The sequence below is a fragment of the Fusarium vanettenii genome (assembly GCF_000151355.1).
Source record: "Fusarium vanettenii 77-13-4 chromosome 11 genomic scaffold NECHAsca_39_chr11_5_0, whole genome shotgun sequence".
NCBI lineage: Eukaryota > Fungi > Ascomycota > Sordariomycetes > Hypocreales > Nectriaceae > Fusarium > Fusarium vanettenii.
This window is the reverse complement of record NW_003315848.1, coordinates 67,865-94,635: the sequence shown is the minus strand read 5'-3', so window position 1 is coordinate 94,635 and position 26,771 is coordinate 67,865. Positions and strand designations below refer to the sequence as shown.

At 51.0% G+C, this 26,771-nt stretch overlaps 10 protein-coding genes across 10 annotated transcripts; 4 read left to right on the top strand and 6 right to left on the bottom strand.

Moving 5' to 3' along the window:
* Window positions 1–810: 810 nt before the first annotated feature.
* NECHADRAFT_86899 (uncharacterized protein) lies at window positions 811–2,052 on the top strand (the record flags this gene model as incomplete). The annotated part of the gene is made up of 3 exons (XM_003042024.1): window positions 811–938; window positions 980–1,743; window positions 1,793–2,052. 3 exons carry the CDS (start codon window positions 811–813, stop codon window positions 2,050–2,052), a joined length of 1,152 nt encoding a protein of 383 aa, XP_003042070.1.
* Window positions 2,053–2,533: 481 nt separating this feature from the next.
* On the top strand, window positions 2,534–3,592 carry NECHADRAFT_15348 (uncharacterized protein; the record flags this gene model as incomplete). Its single annotated transcript, XM_003042023.1, has 1 exon — window positions 2,534–3,592. A coding segment is annotated over one exon (1,059 nt), but the record flags the coding sequence as incomplete, so codon positions are not given.
* A 606-nt stretch (window positions 3,593–4,198) lies between these two features.
* On the bottom strand, window positions 4,199–8,503 carry NECHADRAFT_86897 (uncharacterized protein; the record flags this gene model as incomplete). Its single annotated transcript, XM_003041959.1, has 13 exons — window positions 4,199–5,259; window positions 5,305–5,560; window positions 5,610–5,671; window positions 5,707–5,724; window positions 5,885–6,010; window positions 6,061–6,129; window positions 6,179–6,233; window positions 6,269–6,782; window positions 6,838–6,919; window positions 6,974–7,173; window positions 7,224–7,303; window positions 7,361–7,979; window positions 8,040–8,503. The coding sequence occupies 13 exons, from the start codon at window positions 8,501–8,503 to the stop codon at window positions 4,199–4,201; spliced, it is 3,606 nt and encodes a 1,201-aa protein (XP_003042005.1).
* Window positions 8,504–9,430: 927 nt separating this feature from the next.
* On the top strand, window positions 9,431–10,294 carry NECHADRAFT_86896 (uncharacterized protein; the record flags this gene model as incomplete). The annotated part of the gene is made up of 1 exon (XM_003042022.1): window positions 9,431–10,294. One exon carries the CDS (start codon window positions 9,431–9,433, stop codon window positions 10,292–10,294), a length of 864 nt encoding a protein of 287 aa, XP_003042068.1.
* A 1,550-nt stretch (window positions 10,295–11,844) lies between these two features.
* On the bottom strand, window positions 11,845–13,635 carry NECHADRAFT_21011 (uncharacterized protein; the record flags this gene model as incomplete). Its single annotated transcript, XM_003041958.1, has 1 exon — window positions 11,845–13,635. A coding segment is annotated over one exon (1,791 nt), but the record flags the coding sequence as incomplete, so codon positions are not given.
* Window positions 13,636–15,248: 1,613 nt separating this feature from the next.
* Window positions 15,249–16,237, bottom strand: NECHADRAFT_52615 (uncharacterized protein; the record flags this gene model as incomplete). The annotated part of the gene is made up of 4 exons (XM_003041957.1): window positions 15,249–15,484; window positions 15,537–15,797; window positions 15,845–15,991; window positions 16,054–16,237. 4 exons carry the CDS (start codon window positions 16,235–16,237, stop codon window positions 15,249–15,251), a joined length of 828 nt encoding a protein of 275 aa, XP_003042003.1.
* Window positions 16,238–17,449: 1,212 nt separating this feature from the next.
* On the bottom strand, window positions 17,450–19,310 carry NECHADRAFT_102046 (uncharacterized protein; the record flags this gene model as incomplete). Its single annotated transcript, XM_003041956.1, has 3 exons — window positions 17,450–17,878; window positions 17,927–18,147; window positions 18,209–19,310. 3 exons carry the CDS (start codon window positions 19,308–19,310, stop codon window positions 17,720–17,722), a joined length of 1,482 nt encoding a protein of 493 aa, XP_003042002.1. The 3' UTR covers window positions 17,450–17,719.
* Window positions 19,311–19,810: 500 nt separating this feature from the next.
* On the bottom strand, window positions 19,811–20,851 carry NECHADRAFT_52490 (uncharacterized protein; the record flags this gene model as incomplete). The annotated part of the gene is made up of 1 exon (XM_003041955.1): window positions 19,811–20,851. One exon carries the CDS (start codon window positions 20,849–20,851, stop codon window positions 19,811–19,813), a length of 1,041 nt encoding a protein of 346 aa, XP_003042001.1.
* Window positions 20,852–21,474: 623 nt separating this feature from the next.
* NECHADRAFT_16676 (uncharacterized protein) lies at window positions 21,475–22,584 on the bottom strand (the record flags this gene model as incomplete). Its single annotated transcript, XM_003041954.1, has 1 exon — window positions 21,475–22,584. A coding segment is annotated over one exon (1,110 nt), but the record flags the coding sequence as incomplete, so codon positions are not given.
* A 1,492-nt stretch (window positions 22,585–24,076) lies between these two features.
* NECHADRAFT_52650 (uncharacterized protein) lies at window positions 24,077–25,826 on the top strand (the record flags this gene model as incomplete). The annotated part of the gene is made up of 5 exons (XM_003042021.1): window positions 24,077–24,377; window positions 24,424–24,587; window positions 24,726–24,827; window positions 24,877–25,403; window positions 25,460–25,826. The coding sequence occupies 5 exons, from the start codon at window positions 24,077–24,079 to the stop codon at window positions 25,824–25,826; spliced, it is 1,461 nt and encodes a 486-aa protein (XP_003042067.1).
* Window positions 25,827–26,771: the final 945 nt, after the last annotated feature.

Sequence of the window (26,771 nt, the reverse complement as noted above, 5' to 3'; positions counted from 1 at the left end):
GACCGAACAACGAAGCTGCACGGACACAAGAGTGAGGCGGATCAAAAGGTCATCGTGTGATGTGCTAGGATAAGCCCAAGACACCACAGCATCCCCCGCATCTCCACACTCCTTCCCCAGCTCTCCACGTCATTATCTCCAGCCTGTAGCATGGAGTATGGAGTATGGCTGAGGAATCTTAAGGCAATCGGGAGTACAGAAGGAATGTTCTCGCAGTACATATCCTAAAGAGAGGATTCTTTTTAACAGGACGTAGGCAGTTATAGCAATCACCCGTTGAGTACTTAAAGAAGGTTACCTTCTGTTTGCGGTACGATTGTTAGGTGATTGAGTCATATTCATGGTTGCCAACTCGCCATAACCATAGGTAGGCACAGGTGTCTGTCGTAGCCCCTGGGTCGCCGACAGTAGGCACCATGTGATCCATGCCCAACAAGCATAATCCTTCTGACTCGTTGGCTCTGACACCAATGAATAACCTGCTATCTCGAACTTCATTTCTCCGTACCCACAGATACTTCTCGGCCCTCGTCGAAGCTTGAACCGAGCGGCAAGGTCTTTGGCTAAGGCTGTCTCCTCACCTTGGTAATCGGGCATCGGTGTAATCCGGGACGAATTGATCGACAGACAACTATAGTTTTAAAAGAGATCGGGCGTCTGCGGCTTTTTCCGTCTCATACCCATCCTCATCCATACCCGATCACCAATGTGGCACTATGGAAACATACCTTTCGAGGTCAGAAACTTGTTCTGGCAATCACGTTGGCATCATGCCAGGCCTTTCTTCTACTCGGTTTCGACCAGGGGGTCATGGCTGGGCTGATTGGTGCTGAAAATCGGTTTGGAAGAGACTTTAATCACCCTGATGCTGATATGCAAGGCAATATCACCGCCTTGTACGACATTTGCTGTGTGGTCGGATCGATTACTTCGATATGGTAACTGACTGAGCATTTCCCAGGATGGACTATGGAACCAGCTTCACCGAGTCTTCGCTCCAGTGGAGATTCCCCCTAGCATTCCAAGCGGTGTTTGCCATCTGCCTCATCTTGCAAGTCATTGGTCTTCCCGAATCCCCCCGATGGCTCGTCCAGCATGAAAAATACGAAGAAGCTCGCCAAACCATTGCGGCAATTGCTGATAAGACTGATGACGACCCGGATGTCAATAGAACCCTACTCGATATCCGAAGCGGTTTGGAAGAAGAGCAAAAGGATCGCCCCTTCAGCATCAAGGAACTTTTCTCCTGGGGCGAAGTGCAGAACCTTCGAAGGCTACTCATCACCATCTCCATCCAGCTTGCACAGCAGTTCTCAGGCAGCAACATGATCAACTACTATGCGCCCGTCATTTTCCAAGGCAGCATGGGTCTCGATCGAAATACTTCTCTCATTGTGGGAGGCTGTTCTCAAATCACCTACCTCATCGGCAGCTGCATCCCAGTCTTCTTGATGGATCGTTACGGCCGGCGGACACTTCTCATGGCGTGTTCAGCCGGGCTTAGCTTCTGTTTCGTCATGGTTTCGATTCTTCTCTCTCTTGAATCTACAGGCTCTGCGTATGGAGCTACTGCCTTTATCGTTCTCTTCCAGCTCATTATTGGAGTCGGATGGTTACCTGTGCCCTGGTTCTATCCCACCGAGATCAACACTACCCGAGTTAGAGCCAGAATGCAAGCCATTACCTCTGGCTGGAACTGGATGGCGGTCTTTGCCGTTGTTAAGATAACTCCCATTGCATTCAGTAACTGTGCCCTGCGACACTTGGATGCCGTATCTTGCTGACTCTACAGAAAATATTGGGTGGAAAACTTTCATCATCTTTGCTGTCCTCAGCGCCTGCTTCCTTCTTATGGTGTACTGTTTCTACCCCGAGACAAAGGGTATTGAGCTAGAAGATATTCTGCTATTGTTTGTCAAGGGTGGCGTCACTGGAGGCGTCTTGTCTTCTAAGGGTGGACGCACTGTTATGCTGCATCAACATGCGCAGGAAATGCAGCTTGACGTCAAGGTTGGTGGAGTTCGCGAAGAGGTCGAGGATGCCGAGGCGTAACTACATAGCGGCAGGGACACATGTGTCAGTCTACGACAGCCATATCACCTAGAAGCTATTATATTCCTTGTCCATTTCCATAGCTTTCTCTTGAATGTAATGAAGTGGGCACGGTGGGGTGTTCACATGGGCTCTTCGCACGTTCCAGCTCGTTGACAAGGATTTTTGCTTCGCCACAATACACTCCCTCTACCCCTGAATTCTTCCTTGACCCTCTTGGCCCTCTTTGTATCCACAAGCGCAGATCAGCTTCAGGGACATCCTCGTTCTCCATCGTCCATCAATTCTGCCGTGCATCACCGCCTCATTGGCTGACAGCCTGACAGTTATGAGTAGGACCGTGTGCCACCTTCTCTGCTAACATGCACGCTCTTCTTAATCTTTTCATCAGCCGGTTTATCTTTCTCTAAAAATGTCTCGAGAAGAACCACTCGAGCTACGGGAGGAGGTGGGACGGCTTGACTTCAATGTCCTCAAAGCAGCTATTCGAGGAGAGGCTGTCCCACAAGATTTATCCCACTATGTGACGATTCGCTGCTTGGTGAGCGGTATTCGCCAACATGATGGATTTGCCGAGGAGCTACGAGGCAAAACACAGCATCCGTCAATCTTACGGGCACTCAACGCTCGGGCTATCATGAGCAACCGTCTCCCAGAGCCAAACCCACCGACCCAAGAGCTCCCCTATTGCTTCTGGTATCCCGACATACCAAGCGAGCAGACCCTACGAAGTTTGTTGAAAGCTTATCCGAACCCGATAATGCCCTACTTGGTCGCTCGTGCGTGTGCGGCTGGCGGGTATACGGAGCTGTACGATGAACTCGATGTGTTGCCTGATGTTGCCGTTGCCGAGGAAGCCCGAGACAATAAGGCCAGCGGCCAAGAAATCTATGACAGAATTATGAGTGCGCCGGCAAGGTACAGGGTTATGGACGACTATAACTGCACGGTTTCCCTTCATCCGAAGCCTGGGGCTCTTCTCAACGGCGATACTCGCGTGCGATCAGCTCTAGACAAGAGGCAGCCAATTAGCCGAGACCTCTACCCGCCTTATTTTGACATTGCCGAAGACTGGAGGTTGGGAGCTGAGGGTCCTCATCCAGGGACGCGGCCGATCCCGGACGATGTGGTCTCCCTGTTGTGGAATCCATTGCCTCTCGATCTTCCAACCGTGGACAAGGATCTCTTGATCCTCATGGCGGCGTATTCGGGCAACATCGATCGATACGCTCGTCTGCGGCGGCCACAACTCATCAACGGTGAAGCTCAGTGCATCGTCCGTGGGATTTATCACAACACTTTCTTCGCCAAATGGTGCTCCCAACAACCCGATCTTGAGCGATTCCGAAAGTTTGTCCACGCCCGCTTCATCATGAACGATGACCTTACCTGGGTCGACGATATCGACACTTCTCTGCCTCAAAAGGACCTGCCGTATACGATCTGGTACCCAAGGCTGGCAAGCCCCGAGACCTACATGGAGCTCGCCCAAAGAGTGCCCGTTTTGAAGCAAGCAGCTGCTCACGCAATGATCGTGGCCAAAGACTTTGATCGCTTCGTCGAGCTTCAACCCAAGATCAACAACCTCTTGTACGAAGAAGTCCAAAACCAAGGTTGCTACGACAACTTCATGGGATACATCAAAGAGCACGCCTCTGCGGAATCCATCGCGCAGTGGGATTCCCTTTCTGAAATTCCGGATGTCGACGAGGTGGCCATGGATGAGGCTTTGCTGTGGAAGGAGATGAAGCCGTCGACACCGACGCCCTTGGAGGAGGTCACTCTGGACAATGTTAGCGTCAGCAACCGAACGATGCCTCGTTCCTACGAGCAGAATGTGGCGGATATCATGAATTATGCCTCTGCTTTCCCGAAGAAGCAAAGAGAATCGGGCCGAGGTGGGCGAGGAGGTCGAGGGGGTCGTAGAGGTCGTGGACGGTAGTCAATCAGATAGATCAACCTGCATTGAATCACATTCTTATTGGTTTTACATTGCTACCGACCAGTTTTTCTTTTGCGAGACTCCATCCATCCTCCAACTTGCAAACAATGATGCACTCCATCTAGACGATAGATACGAACACTCAGGGGCGGTCGAACCGCTCGGGAGTCTGAGACAACTTGGCCTCTGGGTGACTTAGACCACTCATCCAATCTTGCAAGTCTGCTTCTTCAAGAGGTTCTGAACTGCTTCATCCTTGCGTCTAAAAGCAGGAGAAAACAGCTTGAGCTTGCCAGTATCAAGGACACGACGAGCTTCAGCAGCATCGTTGAAGGCCTTGCGAGGGCCCTTGGTCTTGATACCACCCGCACCGATGAGCATGCCCAGAATGGCAAACGGCGCAGAGAGGGGGTCGTCGACGATCTCAACGATGCTCAGTGCCGCGTTACCGGCTTCTCCAACAATGAGAGCGGCACGGGCGATGACTGCGGCGCCACCGAGAGCTGAAGCTGCTTGACCGACAAAGGGGATGACGGCAAAGACGATGGTCAGAATGTTCATGACCAACTCCTTCGTCTTAGTCTCCTTCTGCTTCTCACCAATCTCCTTGACCGTCTTGATAGACTCGATAGCATCCTCAAGCATGAAGACAGGCATGCTGAAAGCAGTGGCAGCATCCTCACCAGACGCGTCAAGACTCCTATCCTTGCTCTTGCTGTACGTGTAGTCTAGAAGGTCGGCAAGTTCATCCGTCTTGGGAATGGCCTCGTCGATCATCTCCTTGGGATTGGGCACATTGATCTTGCCCGTGTCCTTTCTTCGACGAGGATAGTTCTTGAACATTGTGGCATCGTTGAGGCAGGGACAGAATGCGGCCGCCTTAGCTTCCGCCTTCAGTTCCTCCTTGGCGTCTCGAGCCTTGAGGGGTCCTGTTGCACAGGGGCAAGGATCGGGCTGAGAATAGTCGCGCCATTCGATCCAGTCTTTCTCAATGCCTGTGTGCTCCAGGAGGGCCTTGTAGAAGCCGTCTTCGTCAACCACCTTGTACTTGATGACTCTCAACCCACCCCCCATGCCTGGCGGGACCTTGAGGTAGACCTTGGTACAAGAGCCGGACCCTTCGTTGAACTGGGATGACCACTCGCAGTCCATGTACTTGTTGCCTTCGCCGGCAATAATTTGCATGAACTTGTCCAGAGCGGGATCGATGCCGTCCTTGACCCAGTCGACATACCACTTGAACTGTCGTGTGTCAGCGAAGGGGTCTCGAAGTGAGGATTAAAAGCGCATTCTTACCTTGTCATCTTAACCTTTGGACACCTCCTTGTAATCCGTTATGGCGGTGGCGAGTTCTTTCTTAAGGCCTCCTAAAATATACGAGGGAATGCACTTTCCGGGGCTCGAGTCGGGAATGTCTTCAACTGAGTCGTACTCCTTGTCGCACCACTCGTAGGTTCCGTCGGTTCCTTCGGTAAAGTTGCTTCGAGTATCATCGATGTTCTCGGTATCAGCCCAGAACTGTTGAAGATCGATGGCCCAATCAGAGGTGCCGCCAAAGTTGAGGCCCTGGAAACTCGTCAGTTCTATGCTCTATAGGTAGACGTAACAAACTCACCTTGTACTTGGAGATCCTGCGCTTCTTCGTTGTCTCTGTCATGTACGCGACCCATTCCGTGTCTAGAACCGTGTCAACCATTGCCACCTTAACTCACTGTCCACCTCGTCACTTACTGTCGTAAATCATGTAGTCAGTATCCGTGGTCTGATCCCACCAAGAGTTGACATTCTTTTCAGCCTTGATCGTCTCGATCTCGGCATTAGATATGTAGCCAGACGTATCGGTGCACTTCCCCTTCTTCGCTCCATTGCCAGTAAACGTGCACATGGGACCCTTGCAGTTGGCGTTGCTCATCTGGAACGATCGTCCGTAGCTGGAGACACCAACCACGACTTGTCGTGCCTCGACACCAGCCTTGGTGATCATGGCCAGTGAGTTCATGGTCTCGGTCATGTTGACTATATCTGTGTTAGTCATAATCTGGTATGGGAGAAAGAGCGCCACTTACCATGTGATCTAAGACAGCTACCCTTGGGACAACCCTCAGCGCCCCATGACGACTCGAAATCCCATTGGCCTGCGACTAGTTAGCTATCAGTCAACCAGAAGAAGATTCAGTGTCTTACCGTGAAGATCATACGTCATGTAGACAATCTTTGTGAGGCCTGTTAGCCTGCTGTTCTCGACCAGGTCAAAGGTCAACTTACATAGTCCACGATCTTTGAGATTTCACCAATGGGAAACTGCTTGAGGTACCAGAAAGAAGCAGGGGCTGCAATAGAAAGAGACTTTTCCTTACCCAGCTTCTTTCTGACCAGCTTCAAAAACTCGAGATAGTCATCCGGTTCTTTCTCGCCTCCAGCAGGAATGTCCGGTAGATCTGGGGCACCTGGATACTCCCAGTCAAAGTCGACACCGTCAAGCTTGTTGTTGTTGACAAAGTTGACAATCTCGGTGGCAAATGCCTCTCGCTTGGCTGGCTTGACAGCCTCGCGTAGAATCGCGTAGGTAGGGATACCAACAGAGAAGGACCATCCACCAAAGGCAACAATGCGTTTGACACCCTTGAGACCCTTGAAGTTCTTGAACTGGCCGTATGTGTCCTCGACGTTGACCTTGTAGTCCTTGGTGATGTTGGCAAAGGCAAAGTGAACATGGGTCCAACCAGACGTGAAGGCGGATGTGAAGGCACGGGCGATCTTGGTTCCAGGACTCAAAGTAGGCGATCTTCTTGTACTCAGAAGGTGCTTTGCCATTGTTGACAATGTCCATGCCGCAGTTAGACACGCATCCGTTCTCGCCTGGCTTGGCAGTGCCTGGGTTGCCCGTTTCGGACTTGGACTTGGTGCAGTAGTCCTTGGTAGTTCCTGGGAGGTGTTAGCGGTATTTCGGCACAACAAGTGATATCGATATCAACATACCACATTGACCCCAGACGTTGCAACAGACATTCAGCGGGCAAGGGTTGAGATCAGCCAGCTTCTTGTCTCCCGAGGGCTTCTTGGTTCCCTTCTTGGTTGGCCCACATTGAGCGTTGGAAACAGGTGCAGGAAGTGGGGGTGTTCCCTTGCTCAGGCAGATGGTCTGTCCGATCAAGAGGTTCTTGCATCCGTTCCAGCCCCTAGAGTGGATTGTTAGCATGGAATCAAGTTGCAGATATGGCGTACTTACCAAGTCTCCTTGTTGAACCCATCGAGGTCCGTCGCCTTGAGACCGTTGGCAGCGGCAATCTTTGAGCAGCTGTCGTCTTTCTGCAAATCACGCATCAGCTTAAATCAATGCCCTTCTGAATGATGAGAAGCTCATACCTTGGTCGTGTAAGAAAAGCATTCACCGTCTGCCTTGGGCTTGGGCCTAAGATCTGGCAGCGACCCCGATGAACAGCAGACGACCTGGCCCTCTACAAGCTTCGAGCACAAGTTTTTGTCGTAGTTGTTGTACTTGGTAAAGTCAGCACCACTGATTCCGCACTTTGTGGCAAGGGAACCGCAGGAATCTCCAGAGATGACCTTCCGGGTGGTGCAAGTAGCTCGTGACATCAGAGCGTTGTGGTGAGAGTGGAGGTGTGAGTGGGAGTGGCCATGGGAGTGAGCGTGGCGAGAGAGGAGGCTCCTGGCATTCTTAGTGGGGATCAACTTGATCTTGAGATGGTCAAGATTCTCCTCGTCAGAGGCATCGCCAGTGGTGACACACTTAGCCTCGACCCACGACTTGATCGTCTTCTGAATGAAGATGAGATCGTTTTCAGTGGAGATGGCAACTCCCACAGTGTAATCGGCAGTGAGGTTGCCACCACACACCTGAATAATACCTCGGGATGCGTCAGTTGCTTGCGAGCGCTGGCTGATCTCCTCCAGAAGGGAAGACACGGCGTTGGTCTTGTCGACAAGACCACCGAGGTAGAAGCCGACAACAGTGCCCTTAACGCTATTCAATCAGGTTAGAGACAATGCCAAAGATGGATCAGACGTGAAAATTTTGACGTACTAGCTGAAGAAAATGGTATCCTTCTTGGCCTTTTCATCGCGATGAAGCTGTTCCTCGATATGTTCGATACCAGCGACAATGTGCTGCTCCTTGCCAGCAGCTCGAATCTCGGAAGACCACCAGGCACCGCGGGCACCCTTCAAGGAGTCTCCATCATGCGGAATCTCAGCTTCAGCACAACGGGCTAGTCGAGAGGCAGTCTTCTCATCAGAAGTACAGGCTCTAAACTTGGCAGTTGTCTCCGGGTCATCCAGAGGGTTGAGAACCGCAAAGTCAAACAGCATGGGCTTCTCGCAGCGTGAAAGGCTTTCAAGAGACCCATAGACGGCCCAGTCACTGGGGCCGGTGCCGTCACACGCTGAGGGACATGGCGAAAAGTCTGTGCCGGCCACGACCTCCTCTTCTTTGGCGAAGCCGAGGGTGGCCGCTAGCAACAACGACTGAAGGTTGGAGCCGAGCTTCATCTCCAGTCGGCAGTGAAGAAAAAAGAATGAGGGTTGTTCTCAATGAGAGTAAAGATGAGAATGTCTTAACGAAGGTAAAGTATTAGAAAAGAATAAATGGGAGAAAAAGAGTAAAGATTGATCTGAAAAGAATGAATGCAATGAAAGGTACGCAGCGAGGCTTGTCTGACAGATTCAGGGTGGACGATTCCAACATTATATGCCACCCTCCAAGCCCTCAAACAATCATCTTAGTAACCGTCCGACTATGATCTCGCCGTTGCATCATTAACCCCTGTAGACCAGCTGAACCGAACAAAACTCCACTCGCAAAGGATCCTTCTGTTTGGGAGATATTGTCCGTCAGCTTACCAGCACCATCGTGAAGGATTTTTTCCCGCTCCTAGTTTTAAGATTGTTTGTTTCAACACGGACGTGATCACCAGACCGAGACCGTCACAGCCTCACAGGGCAGACTGGGGCTGGGAGATAATCGGTGGAGATGGTCAATGGGGGCACTGATCACTTTTGCATCGCTGCGTTTCTCCAGGAAGAGAAAGGTGTCGGATTCCTTGGTCCTAGCGCTGAGACAGGAGTTTTTCTTCATGCAGGGCAGCGCGAATTAATCAAGGGTCGGAAAAGGTCAATCAATCTGAGCTGGTTGAACATGGCTGAGCCGTGGATGAGCTGACCTCGGCACCACATTATTCGAGACTTGAAGTTTCATTCTTCATCTGAGATGAGCCTCTGCTCATTAATACGTCTCCTCGTCCAGCCCATGTGAAGTTTGCAGGGTAAGTCACTCGTTCACGTCTTTTGTCTGTAAAGCCCTGGTGTCTTTACAACCACGACAATACTCATTCTCTTTCACTCTTTCTTGACAGTCATTCACTAAGTCACTATTTTACAAAATATTGAGTCGTTCTTTATCACCCCCACTCTTTCAGAATGAAGCTCTCTTTGGGCTTCCTCCTCTTCTTTCTTTCCGTCTATGTCATTGCCGGTGGCATAGGCGGAGCCTACGAGCGCATCTTCATCTGGTTCGCCTACCAAGCAACCATAGATGCGTGGTATGCGGACGAAAAGAAAGTCGACGTCAACAAATTGGACATTTGCAAGGGCAAAAAGGGCAACGGACGCTACGGCACCCTCAACTACAACGAGTTCATCCAATTCACCAACAAGTTTACCAGTAATGGTCAAACAACTCTGCCTGCTCTCAAGTCCTTTACTTCCCCTGACGGAAACGTCGACCGCGCTGCACAGAATCTGCTGGATAATGGTGGCGTGCGGCCGACTTGGTCTTCTACAAAGGACATTGTTCAAAGTGCCAATACCTACGACTCTCTCGTGCGCAGAGCTGGCGTCGTCCTATGGGATGCCAAGGGCTATCTCCCCAAGAACGGCGCCGACAGCAACTTTGTCATCAAGGCCGAAGACGCAGTCCACAAGGTGGTCCAATGCCGTACGGTGGCATACGACTTTTACCGAATTCCAGAGATGAAAAAGTACCCAGCCTTTGAAAAGTACAAGATTGAACCCTTCTACTACAACCTTGGCACCGTCAAAGGGAGTCAGAATGCATACATCGACATTCCCCAGATGGCCCACGACAATGGTGTCAGTGAAGCGACCCTGAGGCAGGAGATTGCCGACTTTGAAAAGAACCATCTCTTTCAGGACCAGACTGGCAGCGGGCAGTTTGACAGAAACGGTGTTGAGAAGACCAAGGGTAAGAGTGCTGAAGGCCACAAGTGGGCCATTGAAGGGGCCGAGGATGGAGAGTCAATTGCCAAGACTGGGTCTTGCTAGAGGCGTTGCTGCGGGTGCGTCGATCACCTCCTTTTTTTTTATCTTTGAGGGACATTTATTACGTTTGACTTGGATAATTCCCTTGTCTAACGTTGAAGGAGTAGATAGAGTTCGAGTAGGTGCAGTAGTTGCAATTCCTTTGTCAGAGTGTTCAGCAGAAGCCGGCCAAGCCGGCATCAGATCCGAATCTGGCGAAACCCAGCGATTGTGCCTTGCCAAAAGTAAACGATCCACTTGGCTCTCTCCTAGTCCTTGCAGGATGCAATCTCTCCTCTTTCCGCCGTTCGATCTCCAGATGATTGATTATCTTTGGGGCTTGTTCGTTTCATGTCAAAAGTACATCCCCTGCTCGGGTGGCGGAGCGGCCGCGGCCCCTCCCGTCCCATGTGGGGCGTGTTCGCCTTGGTGAACTTGCCGTTTCTGGATATCCTACCCTAAATGCCCGAGGCAAGCACGTGCGATTGCAGCAGGAAGAAGAGTCTGTTGGTGAATTCCAGAACTTCTGAATGCTAGGATTGTTACGATCCATCATAATTTTACTGATAGGGTCGCAATTACGATTATGCAGCCACATCCGCTGTGGCTGTAACTCACCACCGTCCCGAGCTGAACACTAACCGTCATGAGCAGGGCCAAGCACAACCACATGCCCCTGTGGCTTCATTGATTGCCCGTCCTTCACTAAACCTCCTTTAGAAGGTCTCAATTGTCTTTAATTGATGTGAGTTGTTTCCGGCTGGCTTCGGCATGTCGCCCAGCAGGCCGTCTCCTGAGTTATCAGGTAAGGGTGGGAATAAGGGACATTGTAAGAATGGCAACATTGGTTACCCTAAGGATTCTTGTCAACATGAAAGAAGCTAGGAAGGAATAGCAAGGTTTTAATAACCATTATGCATTCCTACAAAGTCCCTTGGAAACTTTAGGAATTTCTTTTATAAATGTACTCATCACCACAGTCGTAGCCTTAGAGGTGGTTCTCTCCAAGGTGGTGTCAGGTATCACGGCAGATAAGAGGTCTGGCTTAGGGTATTAGCGACGCTCCAACTAGGCTTCATCACTTACTGTCGTCATATAATGGAATGCATGACTGAAGAAGCCATTTCAGTTAGCAAAGTTAGTTGCGGTATTGACCTTCTGGACCTTTGGCGCCTTTGAGACTCATGCTGATAAGATCATCATCCAAAAACATTGGGGTAGGGTTTCCCTTGGGTTTTCGCCTGCAGCTGAAGCAAACTTCCCGAAGCCATGTGGAAGAATGCAGCAAGGGTAGGCCACGTGTTTGTTGCATCTGTGACGACGAACGACACCAGTTTCCGTCCAAGATGGAGAGCCCTTGTGCCGACTTGACAATATGACGGTGATTTGTTACACCGTTCTATCAGCCTTTTTACAGACATTGACCTGCAAAGCGATTACCGTGTTCTCGACTCATTTCATTACATGCAAGAGTAAGTTGACAGAGTTAAGCAAGTCAATTGGGACAAAGCACCTTGAAAGAAACGTCGCTCATTTTCATTATCCTGGTCCTCCCAAAACAAGCCCTAACTCCTCAATTCCTCATTAAGAACCTCTGCAATATCCTTTGCCATCTGCGACTTGCGACCCAAAGACCAAAGCGCCCCAATACAATACTCCGTCCGTTTAAGACTCTGCTGCAAATCCTCATTATCATGTCCCAGCGACAACTCATGCTGCCTCAAGTCCTCTGCTACGCCCAAGTGGAATATTGCAGCCTTGGCGAACCCTCGAATCAAAAGAATGGTCCACGGTTCTGTAAGCAATGGGCCTTGGTTCACGGCAAAGTGGAAGTTTGGGAGTTGGTCTGCTGGACTGCCGGTCATGTCTGGTGGTGGTGATGTAACTCGTGCGAGGTCGGCCAGTTCAATCGCGCTCGACTTTCGTATCCTGGCCGTCATTTTAGAGTTGATCCGAGACATTGTGGCTTCCTTGCGTCCCAAGTTGTTCCTGTCCACAAAGTCGATCAGGTCGGAGAGCATAAGAGAAGCCAGATGCCATGGTATTGCGATGCAAACGAACCATGACTTCATCCTGGGAGGCACTGAATCGTAATCGCGAACTAAATCTCGAAAGAAGGCGCCATATGTCGTGTTCCAGTATCGGTACGTAGAGATGGTGCTCTGGATGATCTCTTCCACTTGCTGGTAGAACTTCTTCCGCAGGGCATTTTGCAAGTATGAAACGTGGCGGAATAGCAGCACTTTGATCGGCGCTGCCCTCGTCACAACCTCGGCTGCAACATCCTGAGGACAAGGCCAATGAAGTGTGTTCGGGCCATCTTGAGCGAACAGATTGAGATCCCAACGCATGTTGGCTTGTTGAGCCTCTGATGCAGCCTTGCTCGCCAGCTGCTCTTGAGCCGCATCATGTTCACAGTCCTCATCAGCCAAGGCAATTGGCCTCTCATTCATGGATGAAGAGACGGTGTCAAACATGACGGCGAGCCAGAACAGCAACCCTATCGTGCCTCTCTCCTCCATGTCGACACGAATTTCGTTGTGTTGCTGATACAGTTGACTCGTCTCCAAGAAACCTGTTTCATTCGCCTCAAAGTTGTACTTCAGAGCCTGCATCTTACGAGCAGCCCTCTCCATGAATGTGGGAGGTCCATCCTCAGACATGAGCTCCAAGACTCGAGGTAATGCTGAGATCTTGGCATTCCCAACCTTGCTCTTGCGGGGTCTGAAATCGTCCAAAGAGTCATCGTTGGTTCGAGGTCGTTGCGTGAGACCAAATATCAGCTCCGCGTAAACAACTCTGTAAGATTCAACTTCAGAAACATCTTGCAGAGCCTTCTTTGCTTGTTCCCAAACTGATAACTGAAGGTTCTGCTCAAACTCGTCGGCGAGTTCATCGGCAATGTCTCTTGACGGTTCTGGCTCCAAAGGGTCGATGGATCCTGGACGATATCGCCGCCGATGCTTGCTCCCTTGAGAGAACTGGGTCGCAAAGGCCATTATCACCAAGTCAAGAGCCCTCGATGCAGACTGACTCTCAGCGCGTGTGAGCCGAACCAGCTTGGCTGCACGTGCCACCTGATCAAGATGCACAACCCGACGGTAGATTCGGTTGGACCACACCGTTCCCCATTCAGGAAGTATCGGGGCATCTCCCGGCATGAAGGTTGATGCTACTGAGTTCATCCGTCCACGCCTGTTGCTCCTGCTCTGCATCTTGTATGGGCAAGTGTCGTCTGCAAGCCAGCACGCAAGATTGTTCTCCAAGACATCATGATAAACTTGCAACAGGCTTTCCGTCATGAGTTTGCTATTCTGTCGCTCCATCAATCCAAACTCGGGATGAAAAAGTGAAGGCGATGCACTGTTGTCAAGCCAAGTTGGGGGCCGAGGCCGACGATGACGATGATCTCTTCGAACGTTTCCCCTCAGAGGTGCTGACCGAGTGGAAAGCCCGGATCCATAACTTGCTGACAGCTGTTGAGTAAAGTCCCATGAAGCTTGAAAGTCAAACTCGGATGGTTGTGACCCAAAGGTAGCCGTGAGGTTGGACAAGGCATCCTGCAAAGACTCGTTGGATCCATCGGTGGAACCCCCGGGCGCTTCGGAATTGGCATCCCCAAGTCCAATCTCGGAAGGATCATCCGGAGATTCCGTCTCCAATCCAAGAAAAGCAAAAGTATCATCCGCCGGGAAAGCCTCAGGGCCTTCCAAGCTAGGAATGGGTGCCTCCCAGTATTGAAAGTTGCTAGGAGACGGGGTCGGAAGTAGGTTCAACATGTCGCTCGAGCTGAGATCAAAGTCTCTGGATGCAGAAGTCGATGCATCTCGATGTTCCGTTCTCTGTCGCTTGCTGCGAGAGTTTTTTCGTGCGCTATTTTCGGCTGCTGGCGATGCAGACGACTCGCTCTTTGGGGCGGATCCAGCGGACCTTGCTCGAACCCAATGAGGATTCAGAGGGCATTGCTTCTTTGTTCTGACGCAGTAGGAGCAAGGCAAGATCTTGGGGTCTGCTCTTTGTCAGAAAAAATCGTGAATATCAAGGCAGTTCAGTTTGGGACTTACCGGCTGCATCACCAGAAGCCTCTGCCTGGGCCTTTGCACTATTGAGCGCATAGCCATCGCAAAGCTTTTTCGACCTTTTGCAAAAATCACAACTGTGGTTTTGACGTCTAACCCTGGTAGTCGACATTGAAGGAGTCAGCCTGAGGTATTACCAAGTTACAAGCGGTGCCGTGACAGATATAAGAAATGTGCCAGCAACTAGGGCTTCAACGATGCATGATAGAGGAGTCGCGACGAGGGCCTGGGTGGACTCTCCCCTATTAATACTCGAATCCGGTCCACCGAAAATCCCTTCCCCGCATTGCACTAAAGCGTTGGGACTGCGCTGAAAAGTGAGGCCTTGCCATTGCTGAGGCTCTCATTGGAGAAGCGTGGCTCTGGCTAACCCGGGGGAGCGTAGTGCGTGTCCCAAGTGCGGGGGAGAATGGGGACGTGTTCATGAATTGCCTCTCCCCGCAAACGTCGGCATCGCCAGTGGACATGACTAGTAGGGCTTGCGAAGGCTTCAACTTGTGGTGGGTGGGTGTGTGATCGGCAGATGCTATAGGAGAGTCTTGTCACATAGTCTTGGTCCTCGGCTTAACGGAAATGCATTCTATTGACACCTTCTCGATAGTTCGTCCAGTTGTTTGTTCGTTGGATACCCCTGCTACGTGATACGTAAGATTCAGCGGGCATTTCCAGGATAGGCAATAGATCGATGTGCGGAAACCAGTAGATTTTCAAGCTATCTCAACTTCCCCATCTCGAGCATGGACCTAAGAGTAACTACCTAATCAGGCGGTCTTGGGCATCACTTTTAACAGTTCAGAAGCAGCGCCATCGCAGATGCGAGTCATAACTAGAACCCCACCCATTCCATCCAACATTCCATCACGACAACAACATTTTACTCCACGATTAAACCATGGTCCTTAAACCTCATCCACATCCTGCTTGGGCTGATCACCACGTCCTCTAATGACAGTCGAGAGGTCTCCGAGGGGAAGACAGAAGGGAAAGTCGACCGACAGAAGGACAAGAGCAAGAAAGATATACCAGCCAAGAAGCGACACGGCGAGGAGCAGCCCAGCACCGGCGTGTTGAAAGGTCAGAGCGTTATCAGAGGCACCATGGGCTACGGCAAAGAACGAGGCGGAGAGGCAGCTGACTGTTGAGAAATGGGTTAGCTATTGTCGACATTGCAGGGGATAGAGTCTTACAGCAAGGAACGAGCAGCAGGAAGATGAGGAAGAAGATGATGTTGGTTCGGATGCTTGCTACCAAGAAGATTGCGCAAAGAATCGCCATGGCAATGAGGAAGAAAGAGAAAGTCGAGTAGAACTGGGGCTCGGTCATGCCATCGGCCACGTTCCCAGTAGTCGAGTATGAACCGTAGGCGCCGGATCCTGGGACGACAGTTGCACCGAAGGTAAGCCAGAAGCCTCCAAAGAGACAAAAGACTGTCGCGGGGAACGTGTTGCCTGAAGAGGTCAGCTTGCGTGCTGTCAATACTAGGCAAGCAACTTACCAAGGATCCATTCACCAATTCCTCCCAGAGTGAGGAACAGACCACCAAGGCCGAAGTAAGCACCAACGTTGGCCGCCGCAGAGAACCCACCAGCTCCCTGCCACCCTAGCAGCGACATGGAGACGGGTGTGGTGCATAGTAGGAAGCCTCCAAGAGCTTTCAACCGGTTAGCAAGATCCAAGACGTGGAACAATTGCAGTCATCCTTACCCACTGGTGTCGGGTTGCCAAACTTTTGCCTTAGCTCTCCCTTGACTTTATTCTTCGGCGACAGATACAACTGCTCAAACAGCTCGGGCGAGATGGGTATGCTGGCCGCGGTCTGGATCTTGTTGAGGTCATCTCGGTGCTCATTGTGAGGCTTTCCGTTGGAGCTTGGGCTTGGGCTGGACATTGCAAAGGTAAGTCGAGGAGACGGTAATGTGCTGAGAGAGAGGAGTGAGCTGAAGACAGTGGGACGCTGGAGAACAAAGGCAAGTGGGCTACGTGTTCAGGAGCTTCCCCACATCAGGGGGATGAACAAGTTAATATAGTTCCTGCAAACAGTCAATCACAGGCAAATACGATCGACCCAGCCATTCCATTACCCCGGATTAGTTGTGGAGGGCAACGGCGGGGATTCGGGGAGTAAACGCGGAGAGGATCAAGAGCGAGCAAGGAAAAGATGCACCCCACAAATTGTCAAATTGCAAGCTCTGGAACAACATGTCCGGAACCCGACTCCTGGATTCTTTGCAAATGCCGAAGCGGGTGCAAGATCGGCTGGAGACAGGCTCCGGGGTTAGTTCAGGCGGAGATGGGGACTTGACAGGCCTGAGACCGGATGTTGGCAGGGGTTCCTTTCCGGTATGGATGCAATCTGAGTGGCGTTTGGGACAAGGCAATGATTCCTTCTGGGCAGTAGGACCGTTACTCCAACCTAACAATGCCGCTCATCTGCCGTATCTAAACAGGTACACCATCTCGTATTCCTTCGGACAAAAGGGAAGATGCAAATGCATCATCTAGATCAAACTCTCTTTTTCTCCTCACCGTCCTTTTGTCTATCAAATCTCATCCCCCCTCTACGCATCTTCCCAACATTACCCCAAGTTGAATACCCCAGATAATCACACCAAGCACGTGGCACACGGCTCACCTCCCTAGCGAAGCTTACCATTCCAATTCAGGACAAGCCAAGGCGGCTTAACATGGTCGACGCGGAGTCGGTGCCGATCAAAAAGACAGTGCCGACTCGGTCGATCGGCTCCGCGTGGAATCGGCTCCGCACCCGCAATCGCAGCCTCAATTTTGACGGGTTTGTTTTGGGTGTTGAATCATGGATGGACGAGTATGGCTTGGTTGAAATGACCACTCGGATGCTGTGGAAGGGCACTGGGGAAATATGAGGGGGGGAATACGATGCTAACGCGTCCCATTTCTTCCTCTTTCAAGTCCGCCCGAGTCATTCGCTATAATCTGGGGTATTCGGCATCAACGCCAAGATGATGCATCTGGCATAGCGGATCTGTCGAGATCCCCATTACGCTTCAACAAATACGACTTCCCCACGTCATGTGAGTTGTCACTCAAGGATGCTGCAGGCAACTTTCAAGGTCATGCTTGTCTCTCAAAATTCTAATGCTTGGAGCTGCAGTACAGCTACCTAATTTCAATCTGCCCAACACATTCGCTCGCGCACAATCCGATCTTACACTTCGACCTCATCGCTCCCCACGAATCCGCATATCCCTCCTACCACTCACTCGGCCGTGCAAATTGAGAGTTGTGACACATTTTCAGAAGCGCCGAGAAGTTCACAAGCTGTCAGGTCCGTCAATCTTGCTGCTTGATCTGCTTCTCGCCTTATTGGGTAAGGTATCCCCTGGTGCGGAGCTTACTCCGCGAGCTTCATGCTGATCAGCTGCTGCAGCTGGCGCAGCGTATCAACGCTCATGGTGACATTGACCATCTCCGCTCCCTCCAGGCCGTTAGAAGTGGCCACGTCGGGGTTAGGATAGTAATAGCTGGCAATCGCCACAATGGCATAAATAACCTAACAAAGTCAGCATCGGTAACAGACACAAAGGTGAGTGATACATACAACAAGCAGGGCGCCCTCCAGCCAGTTAGATTCACCATCTCGAAGGAAGTTTCCAACCACGAGAATGGACAGGACGAGCAGAACAATCATGAAGATCTCAAAGTTCAGGTCCAGGGGCTTGCCCATGGCCCAGGCGATGAGGACGATCAGAGGACCGTTGAAAAGGGCTGTCTGGATGCTAGGTCCAATGCAATGGAAGAGAGCTACGTTAATGACGCCATCTGGAAGGTGTGTGTTAGTAAAAGTGCTACTCCAAGAGATGCGTCTGTCTTTGGAACTCACCCCATGCCTCATCAATGGCAGTCAAGTGTTCAGCCGCCTTCTCCACAAGAGGCAGTAGAATCAAGCCCAGGAACTGGTCGGGAACACCACTCTCAACAACATGCTCAATCTTTTCAACCAGGAACACGAGAAGTACGGTCACAAAGACAAGCGCGATGCCAATGGCAAGCAACGCTTCAGTCATGGTGAACTTGGGCTTCTCCATATCCGCCTCGCGGTCTGCGTCACGGTGCTCATCCATCTCAATAACCTCGTCAAAGATGCTGTGCTGGCTGCTAGCCTGATACCAGATGTAGAGGAAGAAGGCCACAATCAGGGCAATAGAGGTGGCCTGGCTGATACGTAGAACATCCTCTTGCAGTTTACCCTCTGTGAACTTTTCGTGAAGCACATGCAGACCTGGGATATCAGGCACCACCTCGGACTTGAGGGCCGAGTAGAACGCGCTGGGGATGAGGAGACCAAAGGCAGCGACCAGTAGCAACCCACTGCCCACTTCCGACACGATGGCGTGGAACTTTTGAGTGGACTGTTTAAGTCCACCGAAGAAGAAGCACAGTCCAAGGCAGAGGAGCAAGTTTGTAAGGATACTGCCAAGAATTGCAGCTTGAATGATGGGAATAAGGTTGTTTTCATCCCCATTCCCTTCCGAAGAATCCGAGTCGTGCTTCGCGATCAAGACAATAAACAGGATAATCTCAATGATGGATCCAAAGGTCGTCTCGATGAGAATACCAGCCACCTTGGGCATCTTTCGCGCAAACTCTTGACCCGCAAAGCCGAGAAGATTAGCGCTAGGAATGACGGCGATGTACGCGGTTGCAAATTTCCAGAGATGAAGACCGGGGAAGAATTGGAGGATGATGGCGATTGGGACAAACGGCCAGAGCACGTTGACGAGCATTGAAGCCGTGCATGAGCTCCTCCATAGCACAGTCAGGAAGTGACGAGGATGGAAGCCTCTTCTGCCACTCTCGCCTTCATGCGCGATTGTCGGAAGACGACTCGTCACGGTAGGAAGAAGCGGGGTCGATTCAGAGTCCCCGTGTCCCGAGCCATTGGCAGAGTGGCCGGGGAGAGCGGAGCTGATGTTGCTCGTCATGGTGGTGATGCTTCACAGAAGTCGCGTAACAAACAACAAAACAGCCTCAACAGAGGATATACAATCAGAGAGAAGGTCTTCGAGAGAGGTTGAAAGAAAGATCAAGACGAACGAGCAAGCGTGATGCCTCGTCACCGCAATAACAAACAGGTTTTAGTCCGTCCCTAATGGTGGCGCAGCATTGTCCAATCACAGGGGGCCAGTGAGATACTGGACATGGGCTCTACGCAATAGTCTAAACTCTAAACTGAAGAAGCTCGTTTGCGTCGGCGCTTCTTCTGAGACAGGGGTGATTGTGCGACTGCACAAAGTGTTGCACAATGTGCACAAGTATCGAGTTGTGCTCGGATGATCTGGTTTATGACGGTAATGAAGCATTTGTGATCTTGCATGAAAGACGTGATTGGTTGACTTGTACTTGCTTTTGTTTGTCCACTAATTGCACCTGAACCATCCCCGTCTCGTGTCATTTCATTCCAGCCATCTCCGTGACAACTAACCTAAATCTTTTGGGACAATTCCCAATATTGACCAGCGACCTCTTTCACCACGTCTTCAAAGCTTTGCAGTTTCAAGCCCAGCACAGTCCTTGCCGTGTCATCATTTTGAGGAATCCGTGTGGTTGCTTGTCGGCATGTGTCGGAGAAGATGCCCTTCGTGAAAGCTTCTGGAAAGTGTTTGCGTGCAATGCCGTTTGCATCTTCGAGGCGCTCGAGTTGGCCAGCGATGAAGGCTTGACCACCTGCCACAGACGGGTTAAGGGCCAAAAGATGCGCCTGAGCACAGTCATGAACAGAAACAACAGCCGAGTTGACTGGAACCTTGGATTCTGTGCCCTTCAGGATGTTGAGCAAGGTCGCGTTTGATCCGCCCATTAAATCATCGGCCTTGGTGGCAAACTCGTTCGTTCCAAAGATCCAGGCTGGTAAGATGCTCACGGCATCGAACTTGGCACTGTGCTTCTTCATCCAGGCTTCCGATGCATTCAAAGCAGCAATTTTGCTGGCTTGATAGGCGAATCCTGGAGGATATGGGGGAGTTGCATCCTCCAGTCGCGAGTTGGCGTCAAACACGTGATCTTGAGGAGGTGTCTCGCCCATGAAGTGTTTAGTCGGGAAGATCGCGACAACAGAGCTGGTGATGACGACGCGCTTCAAGGTTGGGCTATGTGCTGCTGCGCTTTCCAACATGCCGATGACACCAGATACGGCGGGTTTGACAAAGATCTCTTCGTCTGACAAGGCTGAATCGCCCCAAGTTCGAATATCGCCTACAGGTGAAGCGACGTGGATGATATACTGGACATCAATAACAGCTTCATCGTAAGCTCCAGGTGCCGTAATATCAGGGACGATAATCCAAGAGATCTTCCGGGTGAGGGCTGCAAGCTTCTTGACGCTTTCGGTGGCGAGAATCTTGTCAATGCCCTTTGCTGAACGGACGGCGCAGCGAACACGGTATCCAGCTTGTAGGGCGAGGACCAGGATATGATGGCCAAGGAAACCAGTTGCGCCGGTCAAAAGAATCAATTCGTTGGTCATGGTGATGAGCAATCTTGTGTTCTTTAAGGTAGTTGAAGCCTGGGATAACTGTGTCGGTAAGAGTATCGATATCAATCATTCACCTAATGTCCACCCCGACGGAAGCTTTATATAGGAACATCGACGCATCATAATCCCGGAATCACGGAGTAACTGGGTCAAGGAATATCGGAAACCCAAAGGAACCATAGCGATTGGCAGACGTATTTCTAATCCTGTGGACGTCAGCTATAGGATGCAGCTTAACTCCGGGCTCTCACCAGTCTGACCGGATTTATCGACCAAAGTCCGTCTTGGCAAAATAATGTTTTATTTTGTAAATGCTAAAAAGTATGTGAAACCTAGTCTTGGGGTATCAGACTAGATTCATCGTCCGCGGATGGTGACCTAACTCGTTGTTTTGCACATCGTCCTGTTGAAGCAAGTGGGGATAGAGACAACCCCGGCATCTTGGGGCGAGTTGATTTGCCTTTCGCGAGTCCTGACTAATAGTTCAAAATCAAGAGCTGAAATCAAAGGGTTTTTATTTATACCTGAGTGGCATTCTACCTCTCCGTATCTGTATTCGCATCCTCCTCACTCGATGGATCCGGCTCGCCTCCATCTGATCCAGTGTCCTCGGGCAACTGCTTCCTCAACCCCTCGAGAATGGACATCAATCCTTCCTTGACTCGAGGATTCGCTGCTGCTTCAATGCGTTGCTCCAGTTCCGTGATCTTGGCCTGCAACTCTTTGCGTTTGACCTCTTCGGGGTCAACCTCTTCATCCTCCTCGTCCTCGTCAGCATCAGGGCTCTCATCTCGCAGGAGTCCTTCACCAAATGCTTCTGCAAAAGCTTCAGCCATGCCTGCATCCTTGATAGCAAACAGGACTTCTTCCACCCCATCCCATGTCTCCTTGGTTCCCTTCTGCTTGCCCTTGCCGTTCTTTCGTGGTGGCAAGAGAACCTTTTTCCACGCCCGAGCTATCTCACCAACAGGATTACCGTAAGCACCACATCCCCAAGCACCCGCCACCAGTCTTTTGACGCCTTTGGCCTGGCAAATTCGCATCACCATTTTCATCTTCTGAAGAACCAACTCGCGGTCTTTCTCGTTCGTGTAGCTCCCTCTCCCCAGCTCGTTGACGTCTATTTCTGGGCCTCGAAGCATGGCGGATGTGATGCAGTTGACAAAGAAACGATCGTTTTTCTCAAGCACATCCTCTGCTTCTTCGTCGCGGAAAACCAGCACATCAGGTGTGAAAATTGCACCAACTTCTGGGAGTCGGTAGTATTCGTCCTTTAATGAAGGCAGCAACGTAGTCCGCATGCAGAGATATTCCTCCTGACTACCAGCACCATTCAAGAATCCGCCACCAGGGGATAAAGGTGAGGCCATGTTCAAAATAGCAACTCTGGCATTCTTATTGCCAAGATCAAGGGTAACTCCTGAAGGTGTATCACGCGCCAGGAGAGAACGGGCAGCCGTGAGTGTGTCGGCCACTTGGAGACAAAGCCGGGGCCCCGGTGGATCAGATCCGTCTTGGCCGTTTGACTTTTTGATCTCGGCTTTGCGGTCCCCGGGAGACGGGTCGACGATCAACTCCGCCGCCTCGATGCCTCGTCGGGCTCGGGGATGTGCCGACAGGAGCTGGGGAATCGTTTGATTGAGCGTGGCTTTGGCCTTCTTGGCGCGTGCATCCTTGCGAAAGGCCGCTGGAGGTCGGCCGATAGAAGGTTCAGTTCGACCCATGGTGATGAATCAATCTCCGTGTCGCGGAGATTTTGTAGGGAGTTGCGGTGTTCACGTAAAGTGTTGATGGTGAGTGTTGACGCGTTGATGGAGTCGCGAGAATTGACGTGGTGACTCTTGTGAGGACCTTGATGACCTAAGCTAAGGGCATCTCCTCTCGCCCACCAGAGATGCAATCATCCATGCAATGGGGAGTCACAATCATTGGGTATCATTTCGAGATATGATGAAATGCCGGAGGTGGCGATTGTGCTCCCGTAAGCCAATTCCAAGGTCAAGATCTAATCGTCACGAGAGTCCAAGATGTGGCTCCACGTGATCCAGGGTAGGTCGGAAACAAGTCACGATACCTTGAGTTACGAGAACATGACAAACAACGGAAATTCTGACCCGATTTATCCCGCGACGCCCACTTTTGGAGGCTTCGACGTCATTTTTTCTCATTTTTTTATTATCGAATGTCCCAGAGGCATTCGGAAACATCTATGGATCGCAATCAACTTCAAGCTGCACAATCGGCGTTCCATGCAGCGAGGATCCGACAGCGCTTACTGGGGTATTTTCGTTCCCAAACCACGCTAATTCTTGTGCACGTTCGCACCCAAGTCGATTAATTTGACTTTCTGTATGCTTATTTCCTTAATAAGAACGTTATTTATTCGTCTACCCTGCTCTGATTATCTGAGTAAAGAACTCAATGACTCTGCCCATATATAGAAGGTGCTAACTCAAGGCACAATTGTGCCGGATAAGCGGTTGTGCCCAATTATGAACCCTTGGGCTTCCACGTAACCACCGAACCAACACCGACAACTATCGCCAAGACCAATCAATCCAGCCTCAGCTATCGCCTTGAGTGACTTGTCAGGCATAGGGTAAAGAGATAAAACCCAGAGTCGGCATTCGCTAGTATGCGTCGCTCCGTGCCGTCTCCACCTTGCCGTCGGATCGCTACCAGCATAAAGACCGTCGGGGATTATACATCATGTGTCTAGGGGACGATGCAGCCAAGAATACCGACCCGTCGGTCTCAGCCCTTTTGAAGCTCGGTAAAAACAGCCCCTTTGGCTATCACATGCTAGAGTGAAGCCCTGTAACAACTCAGATCTTCCAGGGGTCAGGCCCACATCGTTGCCTATGAGCCGGAGGATCGCGTGGTTTTGGCCGCCCAAAATCTGGGTCTTACGACGGCAGCCCAATCGCGGACTGCGCCGTGACCAAGGGGGCTCTGCTGCCATTTGAATACGGTCGGGGGTCTGAAAGACGCCGAAGGAGAGAAATCACATTATTCTTCGTCATGTTACATGTCATGGTGCAGCCGAAGCTGCCGGAGAGATTTGATCCAAACCTTGGCAGATTCGTCCCAGATCGTATAAAGGGTTGCCTCCTGAATGCTTCACCTTTGCATACATATCTAGGTGGCAGACCAAGATCCAAACCCCTCGGCATGGGATGATAATACAACTTACTCTAGTACAGAGCACACTCCAATATGAACGATCACACAGCCTGTCCATCCACCAGTGACGACGACACTCTCCGACAGGCCCCCGAGCCTACTCCTCGGCCCCGATCTCTACTCAACCTCCTTCTTGATCGGACCCGAATCGACGATGCTGTAGAGTACCACGAGTACCCCGGCAAAGGAACAGTTGAGGAACCTTACATCGTCTCTTTTATCCCAGATGATGCAGGAAATCCATTCAACTGGTCCAAACTCGCACGATGGCGAATCACCATGGTTTCAGCCGCGACCTGTTTCGCCGTTGCATTTAGCTCCAGTGCCTACACAGGTGAGTGAGTCTCGTTCGATGCAAGGTCTATACTGACCAAGACCAGGAACTATGAAGGAGCTCATGTTTCACTTCCGTGCAAGCAACACCCTCATCACCGGCGGCGTGAGCTTGTACGTGTTGGGCTTCGCCCTCGGACCTCTTCTCTGGGCACCACTATCAGAAATTTACGGCCGACAAATCGTCTTCTTCATCAGCTACGGCCTGTACGTTGTTTTTAGCGCATCTTGCACAGCTGATGATGGCGTCGCTACTCTTCTGGTTCTCCGTTTCTTTGCAGGAACATTCGGCTCTTCACCTCTTACAAACGCGGGTGGTGTTATTTCTGATGTTTTCCGCGCGGATGAGCGAAGTATCGCCATGGGATTGTTTTCTTTGGCGCCTGCGATGGGACCTACTTTGGGACCATTTATTGGCGGCTATCTTGGCGAAGATGAGGGATGGCGATGGGTTAGTTCAAAGAGCCAACTTCTTAAAAACACTTACTAACAATTTGCAGGTCATGGGATTGATGGGCATCATCGCCGGAGCTTTCTGGCTCCTTGGAATTTTCCTCGTCCCGGAAACATACGGTCCCCTCATCCTAAAGAACCGAGCTCAAGTGCTCTCCGAAAAGACCGGAAAGTGCTACATCTCCGAGTACGATCACGCTGGCAAGGCCGATCCTCCAGCCGTCGTTCTCAAGAAGGCTCTTATCCGACCCTGGTTGCTGCTATTCGTTGAGCCCATCGTCCTCATCCTGTCAATCTACACAGCTATTGTGTACGGTACTCTGTACATGCTCTTTGGCGCCTACCCAGTTGTTTTCCAGCTCGAACGGGGCTGGTCAGCTGGAAAGGGAGGACTGGCCTTCCTGGGTGTTGCAGTGGGAATGTTTTCCGCCGTACCAACCGTTTCTCTGATAAACCTGTGGTACATGAAAATCACGAAAGCAGCAAAGGGCGGCGTGGTTCCCCCTGAATACCGTCTCCCTGGCAGCATGATTGGTGGCATCTGTGTGCCAGTAGGGATGTTCTGGTTTGCATGGTAAGTTTGACTCGATCACGAGATTATCCTTTAATCTCGACTAACAACGGAAATAGGACATCGTACACTGACATCCATTGGATGTCCCCAGTGGCAGCTGGTATACCATTCGGTCTCGGCATGACGCTCATTTTCCATTCCATCTTCAACTACCTTATCGACGCCTACGCCATCTACGCCGCCTCTGTCTTGGCAGCCAACACGGTGCTTCGATCACTCTTCGGTGCCGCATTCCCGCTGTTCACCAAGCAGATGTACGATAAGCTGGGCACCCAATGGGCAAGCTCAGTCCCTGCTTTCCTCGCCCTCGCCTGTCTCCCGATGCCCTTTATCCTCTGGAAGTACGGTCCTGCCATTCGATCAAGATGCAAGTACTCTGCCAAGGCTGCTACGGCGACGGGATCGCAGGAGACCAAGGGCTGATCTCTACTGCAACTCCACTCTGCCAACTATTTCTTTTTAATACCTAGAGGGTTTTCTTTTCGATATTTACCGGGATAGACGCTGGCTTTTGAGTCGCTGGTTAGAATTTTTATTAGACTGGACTAGATTACAATAACTAGACACAAGAGGCGACTCGAGGCCGCTGGATAGTAAATAGGACTGAAGGAAGTATATACACGTACATAGCATTAAAAATTACACTTGAACATTTTTACCCATTGTTACTTTTCACCTTATGAGTGTTGTTCTGTGGTGCTAGCACAGCCTTAGTTAAGAGGTGCGCCACCTGCTGCCGCCTGACACTGCCATGTTCAAGGTGCTGATACTCATAATTACCGGCTCCTCATTGGCATGTTGGAAGCACTCCAAGTACAACTTGCATATTCAGCTCTGACTAAGCCCTTTTCCTGCTCAGCCACGTCAGGCAGTTCCTGCCCAATAATGAGGTGGCCAAGTGAGGGGATATCAATCAGGCCTCCAAAATGAGGCCCTTTTTGCCCAATTTCAACCAATTTCAACCATCATCAGCCATCCCCGAACCACTGTACCGAGCGCTCATCCCCGACGATGGATCCCATCTCTGCGATAGGGCTTGCATCCTCCATTATCGCCTTCATTGACTTCGGGTCGAAGCTCTTGAAAGGCGCCAAAGAAATTCGCGACTCTGCCAATGACAGCCTCGAAAAGAATGAGTCGAGGGAAGTCATCGCCGAAGCGATGAAAGAAGTCGCAGCCAAGTTGAAGACGCCGGAGCCAGCACAAATATCGCCAGAGCAGCAAAAGCTGTGTGATCTCGCCGTTAAATGCAACGATCTCTCACAACGCATTCTGGAGCTCCTGAACAATATCAAGCCCAAGAACAAGAAGTCGCTTCATGTGTATCGTGCAGCATTCAATGCCTGGCGCAAAGAGGATGACATCAAG